The sequence below is a fragment of the Echinococcus granulosus genome (assembly GCF_000524195.1).
Source record: "Echinococcus granulosus chromosome Unknown EG_S00035, whole genome shotgun sequence".
Taxonomy (NCBI): Eukaryota; Metazoa; Platyhelminthes; class Cestoda; order Cyclophyllidea; family Taeniidae; genus Echinococcus; species Echinococcus granulosus.
The window spans coordinates 296322-307168 of NW_020170415.1; the positions used below are offsets into that span (position 1 = coordinate 296322).

General features: G+C 43.8%; 2 protein-coding genes across 2 annotated transcripts; one reads left to right on the forward strand and one right to left on the reverse strand. All coding sequences in view use genetic code 11, as the record gives it.

Annotated features, from left to right (window-relative positions):
* Positions 1-745: 745 nt before the first annotated feature.
* EGR_05060 (Transcription factor IIIA) lies at positions 746-5132 on the reverse strand (the record flags this gene model as incomplete). Its single annotated transcript, XM_024494309.1, has 6 exons — positions 746-938; positions 2422-2603; positions 3754-4001; positions 4067-4317; positions 4379-4593; positions 5109-5132. The coding sequence occupies 6 exons, from the start codon at positions 5130-5132 to the stop codon at positions 746-748; spliced, it is 1113 nt and encodes a 370-aa protein (XP_024351258.1).
* A 1504-nt stretch (positions 5133-6636) lies between these two features.
* On the forward strand, positions 6637-9513 carry EGR_05061 (Membrane-associated guanylate kinase, WW and PDZ domain-containing protein 3; the record flags this gene model as incomplete). Its single annotated transcript, XM_024494310.1, has 4 exons — positions 6637-7177; positions 7630-7749; positions 8416-8540; positions 9004-9513. The coding sequence occupies 4 exons, from the start codon at positions 6637-6639 to the stop codon at positions 9511-9513; spliced, it is 1296 nt and encodes a 431-aa protein (XP_024351259.1).
* Positions 9514-10847: the final 1334 nt, after the last annotated feature.

Genomic DNA, 10847 nt, shown 5'->3' on the forward strand with positions numbered 1-10847 from the left:
TTGCACCAGGAACTATCGCCTACTTCTAAATTGTCCAGATGTGGGTTTTTAATAGATGCGATTGGAAGGCATAGACTTATGAGGAAGTTTAACGTTGAAAACACTTCAATGAGCAAGCAGGTAGCGCCCTGACGTTTAAGTCAATGAAGGTTGACAAGTCATCACTAACTCCTTACTTTGAAACAGTTTACGAAAGTGAGATTTTCACGCTTAATTCGGTGATCAAGAAACCATATTGCCCTCAAGAACCGAGTTTTCCATATACATCAAAATGTTTAACCAGTTCTATTGGTAACGTATCACTTAAGGCTATATCACAGTACTTTCATTTAGCAGCATGACCCCTGGGTCATGACAGTAGTCCTTTAGCTTATTCCTTATGTCGCCAATGCATATTTTACTAAAATTTACTTTTGCAGCAAGGATAGGAGTAATTTCGTTATAATGTGCGCCAAAGTCACTCCGATTAACGTAGCAACTCAAGACGCGAGAGGGACAGTAAAATCAGTTAGCAATAATTATAGCTTGTTCAGCGATCCTCTATGAAACCTTTGATCGAAGCAGCTGGGCTATGTAAATACCTCAGCATTACAAAAGCCATTTGGGCAACATTTTGGGCAAATTCCATGAATTAATGACTTATCGAAAGCCAGACAAGTGAATTGTGCTTAACTGTTAAACTGTCAGAAAAAGCGATCAGACTCAACTGGAAAATTTCTTAGTTGGGCTTTTGTCATTAAGGCAGTCAATGACAAGACATTGACTCGGTGAACAAAGAAACGACAATGAAAACCAGTGAACTTGTCAGGTTGGACGGCATAGGCCACGAGGAGGTCAGCCTCAATGGGGATGGGTCGGCGACTGCCGAGAGTATCTGAGTCACCTGACCTGTCTGTCGATACCAGCGTGCCTGAATCCAACATTGCGCCTCGACAGGCCTGAAGCAGTCAGTAAATCAGTAAGTAAGGCGTCGACTTGAGGAAAATGAATTATCACACTAGACACACCCGAGTCAGAAGAATGGAGGAGGTGGATTATGGAGAATGAGGATAATAAGCATTCCGCGGAACGCCCTAACAGGCTTTTGGAGACTACGTGCAGATACTTGGAGGATGCCAATCGTAGAAGAGTGTTTTTTGCCCTCTTAACTCCAAGAATCAGTCAGTGGTAGGAACAGAGTGGATAATCCACACTCTACCATCTCTCAACTTTACAATGAATGCCTTCCTCAAAACCCAACAAAACGCGTTCCTTTGGACTTTACCAATTCCAGCATTACCCAGACCTCTTTTAAAGCAGCAAGGGACAGTAACCAGGAGCTTTAACACAGTCAATCCCACTCCCATCCGTTCTAAGTCACCCAATCTGCAACGAATCCGGTGTCCCTTTAAGAGTCAAGACATAATTTTGTCTAAGTCAACAAAACGCCAATAGTGCAAAGCTCAATTTCGTCACGAGTCGATTCTGTGTAGTTTCACTGCGTACGACCGCTCCGTCGAGGTAGCTCTGTACAGCAGGATGTTAGGGGCCCTTTGTAAACGCTGCTGCAATCGGCACCACGAAGCCGATACGGAACTAGATCCCAGATGTAGCAATTCGAATTCTACCTTTATACAATTCCCATGTCCATATCTTATGGAGTTTCTCGCAAGACTTGTGCGATTGTTATCGAGTGTTCCAGGGTGATGCATTGACGCTGAGGCTCAGCGATGGTGGGGTTTGGAGAACTGCGTGGCCTTCGATTGTGTTTCGTCTGGTATTTGTCACATCCCTTCGCCGGGTGTTATCCAGGTGCGTTATAAACAGGATTTAGCATTTCACATCCCCAGAACGTGTAAGGTAATACCTAACCTTGCTTAGAACTGAAATCCCGAAATGTCTCACACGTCGCGTCATTTGTGCGTGACTTGGAGCTCACCCTTTGCGCTGCATCCATCGCCTGGTCATCTTCGGTTCCTGCTTAAGCGCATTCAGGGTTGTTCGTGGCCTCTGCTACACTTTTTGGAGCAAGCTTTTCCTCCATTCCTGACTAGTGCGAAATCTCACACCACCAAAAGTGGGTCGGTCGTCGCAGTTACAAGTCTCTGAAGTTCAGCAGCTGTGTTACAATTATGATGCAGAATATCACAATGTACACTACACTGTAAGATATTAAAAAAGTAACCCAAGAAAGGCAAGTTAGGTGAATTGCTGGCTATCACGACTAATTTCCTTGGCCAATCCACAAAACCCCTTTTCAGGAGCTTAAAAAGCAGACATTGCTTAAAACAGTCATTATAAAAATACCATTAAAAAAGTGGTAACGAGAAAGACAAATGTGCGATACTGAGAGGAAATGGAATTCACTGGCGGAGGAGAGCGAGCACACTACTTTGGCTATCCGTTTCCCAGGATTCCTGGAGGTCGCGTAAAGGCACGCACCTCTGTCGTTTGGGTCTCGGTGTCCGAGCTCCATACTTTGTCTGAGAGGAGGTGGCCATCGGTGGCGGCGGAGCTAAAGCATGAGCGCGGCGAGACGGGTGGAGAGATGGGCGTTGAAAAACTCGCACAACCTCCGACCCAGACTCTCTTTCGTGCAGCCGCAGGTGTTGTTTTAGCTTTTGCTGTAAAGAAAAACGCGCAACGATAACGGAAGACAAATATAGTAATGCAATACCCTAAGTAGATAAAACTATTTTTAATCCGTAAAATGATAGGCATCTGAATAAACAAAATACATTCACCAATACCCGATTTTAAAAAGCAGTTTGTCAAAGATTAACTGCGACAAACACATTATTTTCACCAATCATTCGTTCAAGCAATCCCCATCACATTCGGCAATCCCTCAAACTCTTCCAAGCACACACGAGACAGCTGTAAATTGCACATTTGCAAAAGGTTTTACCTTCGGAAGACAGCAAAACACCTAGCACAAGACACCTCTGTTCCTACCTTCCTTTACCACTCAAACAACCGCAGTTTCAACTTCTCACTGGACCACGTGATTTCGCACTGCCAAAAAAAGTTCACAATCACCACATGTCGAAATACCATCGACGAAGTACGGAAGCTGGGAACAGGTGAACGACGCTACATCTGGCTCTGCACTATTCTCTCTCAGCCTAACACAAGCACTAGTCCTCTCACCTCCCAGTTTTGGAGAGCGTGCTGTCACCCCTACTTGTTGTCTCGTGTGAAGATGCTTTTCTCGCACACCTTGCAGTTGCGCCTTACCAGATAAATGGACAAAACACAATCGTAATGACTGTTTGGTTTTCGTCGAGCGACTCGTAATAGACGGTCAGGTTTACAGTCCAACACGCACACACAAACACAAGGTATGGATGGCCCCCATAAATTGAGGCATTGTCTCGAAGGTGTGGGTGGCACAGTGAGTGGATTGCCTGGGGACAAACTATGATGCAATGCTCCTTCGCTCAGTTAACCGGGATCCAACCGTCAAACGGTTAAAATCCACCACTACTACGAACAGGCTCGGCGAAATGAGGAGAAAATCCAATCACGCAAGAAAAATAGCATTTAAACATCGATCACTGTGCAACATCACTGGATTAAAAGCAACTTCGCTGCTAGCTTTGAAACCTAGGGTTAGGTTGGCCGCATGCATGACAGCGAAAGCGGTAAAACGTGAGCGTTCAGACGTAAAATGTTCCTGAAATGCCTATTACTTCCAAAAACCTCTAATTCAAAGCATAGAGCTATTTTTTGTTTATCAATGAAAAGAGTAATAGAGGATACGATCTAGCTCACCTTGGTGGAAAGGATAGCAGGACAGGAGGAATACGTACAAGGAAAGCGTCGCAACTCACTGACGTGGACGGCGCGAATGTGCGCCATGAGGCCCCGCTTCGAAGTGTAGGCCACCGGATTCGGCATCACAGGCGAGCAGTGGGTGCACACAAATATCCGCCTCTCCTCCACCGGTGCATGGCTCCACTCGTGCTCGAGCATGTGAGCACGGCGGGAGAAGCGACGATTGCAGATCTTGCAGATGAACTCTAAGAATGATTGAGTGATTTACTACACAGAGTTTAAGGAGCGGGAGGAAATTGGATCAGCTCACTGTTATTGGGGTGGTGTTTCGCGATATGCCTTCGCAGTTCGTTAAAGTTCTCAAAGCGTTCGTTGAAATCGGGCGGAGGGTTGGAGGCAGAGGCGTCGGTGACATCGCAGATACCCCCAGAGGGCGCAGAACTCATCCGCATGGTGTCACATATCTGGCACTTAACATCATGATGTCGTTTCTGGTGGCGTTCCAACTTTGAGTTTGTTGTAAATGCGGCATCGCACTTGATACATTTGAACCGACGATCGCTGTGAGGGAGAGAGAGTAGGGGTACGGGCAGTTAGTACAGACGAGAATGGTGAAACCTACCCATGGACGATAGAGATGTGGGCCCAGACAGATTTCTTTTTGTAAAATTGTCCAAGATTACATTTAGGACAGAAGTATTCGATACGATCAGATGACTTGTCCAGAAGACTTTTGCTTCTCCGAGGTGTGGTAGGAGTACCAGCGCACGTAGCGGCATGACGAGAAAGATGCTGTCGACGTATGTAACTTCGTCCACAAGGGCACTTAAAAGGACGCTAAAGTAAAAATTGAATAAGAGTTGCATTCTGGTATGAAATCTGCCACCAATTCCGCGGCCACTGCGAATGAAGGCAATAAGTTTCGGCAAATAATGAAGACTAACCAAGAAATGAAAGGCCAATATAGTAACCAATGGCAAGATAGATGAAAACTCGGTAAAGGCCCACAAGTTACCTCTCCAGTATGTATACGTTGATGAATAGTTAATCGAGATGGGCGATTGAAAGACGCTCCACAAATATCACAGACATGCTTCATTGGCATTCAATAAATGCAAAAAGACCGACTAATAAATACCAGGAAAAAAGTAACAGTGGGGATATAAAAAGACATCGGGTGATAAGTAGCTCCAACAACGGCCAATCAAAGCGTGGAAACCGATGCAATCAAACAAATTGACACACGTGCTCAAAATAATCATTGGTGTATTATTTATTCCGATGGGCATCATCATCAAAGCCCATGATTTGCATTTTTAAAAAATAGAAAAGCGAAAGGTTCACTCATCTACCTGCATATCCGAGGATAATAACATAGATGTATCATTAATCCACTAATATTGGATAATAGATGGTCCAGACACCAATGATGAAATTAACTTACACAAGCTATGGGGCCCCAAATAAAAAACATTTTCCCATTTTAATCGTCTCTTCGTATGAACAGGGCGTCCCTACAATTTGGAAAAGATAAAACGATAATGTATGGGGCAATTTGCCCGAAAACTTCTCCCCAGTGTGGATAATTGACTATGTTGTAGCGTCCCGAGACTCCCTGAAGACGAAAGAAGACAAAATACTCGGGCAGAATATATATATTCAGCACAATGAAGGTGTCTGGGGTATAGGCATAACCCAAACGGCCAGCCCACCCAGCGAGGTACAAGGGGGCTAATTCGAAATACAAAAGTGGCGCCTCACCAGAACCGAGGGATATACCACTATCGTATTACATGTCAGTAGCAAGAGTGCAGAATCTGAATGCAGGAAAAATGTGTTCTTAGTAGCACGTTTATACGGGGCGTTAAAGTGTCGATCCTGTAGTTTGCCACCCAAATAAGCTCTATTGCCTCAAAGCAACTTTCTAACGCTATCTAAACAATTAAGTTTTATGGTTAGATAAACCCGAACATTTAGTAGGCATGCGTTTTCGTGTGATTAATTGCATTAACTTTGCAAGATATTTTTTGCTCTAATGCTAATTACTTCTAGAAAATATTAAACAATACTTTGATATCCTTTGCTGAGCTTGCGTATTTTGCGCAATAAGTCAACCCTGTATTAGACCGAAATTTATACAAATTGGTTTAGCTAAGTCAAGGTAACACGGGATACTTCGGAATTGCAAGATCGGTTGCATACCGGTTATGCGGTTGGTGCTGTGTACCACTGCGTTTACAACAGTAAGTAGCTTGCTTCTGTGGGCCTCTCTTTGTGTGTCATACATTCCGATCGTCAAGCCTTTTTTGTCTCCTTTTCAAAAGCTCAAAAATAGTTTCTGCTTGTTTTCATGATATTTTTTCGGACTCTGTATCATAATGTGTTGTTGGAGTTGTTGTCCGTTGCGCTAATCTTTTTTTAAATATTTTTTTATTTTCATTCATTTAAGAATACGGCCTTGCTTTGTTTCTACATTTCTTTATCTTGGTCATGACATCAGGTGGTTACTTCAGTGTGCTACAATACATATGTTACTATATCCATTCAGCTCATGTTTGCTCGCTGGATTTAATTTTTTAATTAGATAAAGTTTGTATTGCTTCAAAGGTCTGCAAGAGTAAGTAGTGTGGTGGATATTCGAATACCTGTGTTTCCTACTTTATTTTGAGACACTTTATGTATCTTAGTTTTCTGCACCTCAGGATTCGCTCGTAGCCCTGTACAAGCTGTTTAGTGGGTAACATTTCATACCCGTTTTAATACACTCCTAAATTTATACGGTTGCTTAATTTTGCGCATTTATAGTTATTCCGCACTTATCTTGATATCCTAATTTAATACTCCAGAGATCGTATTTTTTCTAGTTTTCTTAGGTTATTTATGGCAACGCCCATGATTTCGGCTCGTGTTCCCGACGAAAGTCAACTAAAGGCTATTTCGCACTTGGACAAAACTGCATCATGGGATTCCAACATCTACGAGGTGCTCCTCTCAGCAGCCTCCACCGAGAAATCAGTACCTTTCCCCATTGAAGGTGGTTCCGACTCCGGCCTTTTTTGTACCGTCGGCAATACCATCAATCCAGCCCAACTGATCTACCACCCAATCATATCATCCTCTTCCACCTCCCCTAAAAGGACGCCTTCAATTCTCCGACCTGGGGATGTGATTCTCGAAATTGGAGAATACCAAATCTCGGGATTTACACGCCTGGACGCCATCAGACTTTGCAAGACTCTCTTCCACGCCAACTCAAATGGAGAACGGCCTCGTATTCTCCTCAAGTTGATCTCCCCCTCTGCGATTCCTTCTGGAAGTGCACAACTCAACCGTTTCCTCTCAGCCCAATTTCACATTGGAACACCCGAGTTTCTTCTACAGGAGGTTACTCGAAACAACATTTATCAGCGTGTTGTTCCATGTAGGTACCTTTCGGAATATAGTAAAGTTAGCAGTTAGAATAATCTGGATTTATCACTGCCTTGAGCTGTCGCCCTCGTGCTGTTCTAATTTTAAGTGTTTTCTTCATCTGCGCTGGTTTTCTGATTTTGTAAGTGACCACATTTCTACTGAACACAGAAGTGGTTTTGCTCTTGCACTCCAGTGTTTTACTTTGCGCCAGTTTCCTGCAAGATCCGCTTGCTACAAAAAATACTAATTTTGTTGAGAGCGGCTATCGTAATTTCTCTTCCCCTTCTGTGTCGGCTTTAAATTTTACTGTCAGACAAAACGGATGTTTGTTTTTGTGCCGGGCCAAACGGAAGTTTTGATTGCACGTTGCATAACGGTAGGAAACTTTGACGATTTAGTGTTGTAGGTATTACAAATAAATAGATTTTCCACTGAAGTGACCAACGGATTTATTCGTTTTAGGCACAACACGAGAACCGAGACCAGAGGAAAGGGACGGTGTGGACTATCAATTTCTTGGAGTTGAGCGTTTTTTGGCTCTGGAGAAGTCTGGTCAGCTACTTGAAAGTGGCATGTACAAAGGTACGAATTGGTCTTCAAATGTTCGTCTGATTGTTCGTATCGAGATAGCGTTAGCATGCTTCGTAGTTCCACTTAATCAAGATTTACTCTAAATTTAGTCGATTTCATAGTAATTTCCCAGAACCTCAACTGCTGGCTGCAAACCCTTAAGTGTGCAGCATCTTCCGAGCCGTCACAATCTCCTTTGATAAAACTTGTGCAGTGAAACTGAGTTCGGCTTTTCCACATCTCAGAGCCTTTTATTTCATCTTCTCGATGCCACGTTTAAACTCTCGAGTGGTTCTTGTTTAAAAAGCGATATAAGCTCCTTGCATGCCAGAACCTCCTGGTAGCTAAATAAATCATCTTTCGAAGAACTAGACAGGCTTTTACTTATTTACTATGGAGGATTTTCCACCTCGCGTGCTACGAATTTTCCCGCCACCACTCGATGAAAGCTGTTCCAGCCTTTTTTTGCTGTGTGACCGCACGATTTTCGTCTATTTAGTGAAAAACACTCAAATGCATTCTATTTTCTCTGAAAACACATTATTCAGGACATTAGTAATTAGTTTAGATGGCCTAGTCTTACGGTTTCTTAGTGAATGTCACGTCCGAATTCGATCTTAAGGTTTCGCGTGCTTTCGTAGAAGTGTGACTGTCTTTTCTGGCTCGTGTTGCCTCTAGGCAACCATTACGGCACTCCACGACCGGATGCAAATGCCACGGCGTTCCACGTAGAGACGAAGGCGAAGGACAGCGCTGGTGGCGATCACTCCGCCGCTTCTCCCGAACTGACGCGTACAGCCGAGGTAAGCCCATCTGCCCACGACCTAGGTTACCTCTTTCCTTCCCTCTTTCATACCTTTCACATCGAATTTTAACATTCCTGTGAGCGCCTGACTATTCTTGGATTTAGATTTAAGTACGGTTTGGTTTATGCTTATTCCTCTACTCAACCTTTTAGAACTTGGGAGTTTCGTGGTATTACCACGTAGCCCTAAGTGTTGACTACAATTTTGGTAATTTTCAATGGTAATGCGAACAATAAGCTCCTACAATTTTTCTTAGGTGACGTGTCGTCTGAATTAAGAGTAGATTCCTCTATTTTTTGGTCATGGCAAATATGCGTTTCCCTCACTGATATTTTAAGCGCATATTTGCATGCAAAGAGGTGCTTACTATGGTTTAAATACACACCTAAACACCTATTTAGTTCGAGGTCAGAAATTTCCTTAATGCACAAGAGCTATAATATTCTCAATCAATTTGCAGGAGCCGCTACAACAACAACAGCAGCAGCAGCAGAGAGATCTGAGTTCAATAGCATTACCAAACGGCTGGGAGGTGATTGATCACCCAGAGTATGGTCTGTTCTACGTAGACCACATCCATCAGAAGACGCAGTACGAGCCCCCCACGGAGGCCGATTTCGAAGAGGCAGCACGTCTCCAGGCGGCGGGTAGTTCTGCCCCCTCTATCACTTCCACCGACAACATCAGCAGCAACGGTAGTAGCGGCAAAAACAACCATCAGAATCACCAAACTTCGTCCTCCGACACTTCTGACAAGTTTACCGATGATGCCACCCAGGTTCGGGGTCCCCTAGTGACCTCGGTCTTAGTGAAGGGATCGAAGGGCTTTGGTTTCACCATCATTGGAGGGTCTAGTCCTGGTCAACCCAGATTTCTACAAGTACGTGGATCTCCGACCTTCTGCCTTGCACTCCAATCATTCCTTTATCCTCCTAGTTGGTGCGACATTGGACAGCTCGCATTTTTATAGGTTAGTGGTGGACTGCGTTTTTTCCTGGAGGCGTAAATAGGCGTCGGACTTGGGAGGACTCAAAACATAGGCAACGTGGTCATCACTCTGTATTGTTTCGGGTGTCGACCTTAGCAGTTCTAGCTGTTGTACTTTTGAAATGATTAGAAGAATAGGAGGGAAAGTGCGGTGACGTAAAAAATTTACGGCTTAATGAGGATTTAGGTACCTGCCTTACCGATTCGTGTGCTTAATGATAGGCAGAACCTATTGAATACTTCTTCGAAGATTGAGACGATGTTTGGTAAGAGGACTAATTATTACCATTTTTTGCCTCAAAATATTTTATTAATTTCCATACGGGCCTCATCCCTTCCTTTTGATGCAACATAGTTGCCTGTGTACCACCAACATCTTCAAACGTGGGAAGGCATGAGATCATCGTATTTAATTTGTTCGTCACCAAAAAGCATGCAAAACCTACTTTCTGCCCACCAACTGTTGTAGAAATACGCATAAAAATAGTGTGAATTTCATCCCTCTACCACAATCCTTTCCTGTTTTGCGTTTCATCGCTGTAGTTTTCGTATAATGGTCAACCAATCTGCTCTCATGTGGACAGTTGTGCAGTGAGACCAGAAGATACCAGGGGATTTACTTTTGCAAAGTTCTTCAGCTTCTCAATTTTGCCTGCATATTTCATTGTCCATCTAAAGAATTGACCCTGAAGACATCCATAAAACGCGGAAACCTGGAAATAGATACCATCGTGCTTGTGTAGGATATCTAGAAAGCGTACCCAAGATTTGCCATAATTCTGAAGACTTTATGAGCCTCTGTAAGTTTAAAGAAACTGTATCAACATAAAAAGATCTGACAGACCAACAACACAAGCGATGGTATTCCACTAAAGTGAAGGTTGAATTCTGCGAAGTTGAACAGACTCGTGGTGTAAGATAAAAGTATGATTCGACTGCACAGCCTCCTCTCGGTATCCTTATGCTCCGGTCCTCAAACAGTAGTCAGGTTGATCAAAATCACTCACAAGGCAGGCAAAAAGAAGACTTTCGAGTCTAACGGCATTGTATGGGTTGGACGAAGTGTAAGCATAGGAGAGGTAAAAGAGTAGCTATTTGCCGGCATAGAAGACTGATTCATAGTTTTTTTGGTGCAGGTGAAGAACGTGATACCGGGTGGACCAGCAGCACAGGAGGGGACTCTGTCAGTGGGTAACGTTCTTGTCTCCGCGAATGGCATCAATGTCCTCGGTTTCTCCCACGACCAGATTGTCACTCTCTTCCAGTCCATCCCCATCGGTGGCACTGTCACTCTCACTGTCAGCCAGGGTTATTCTC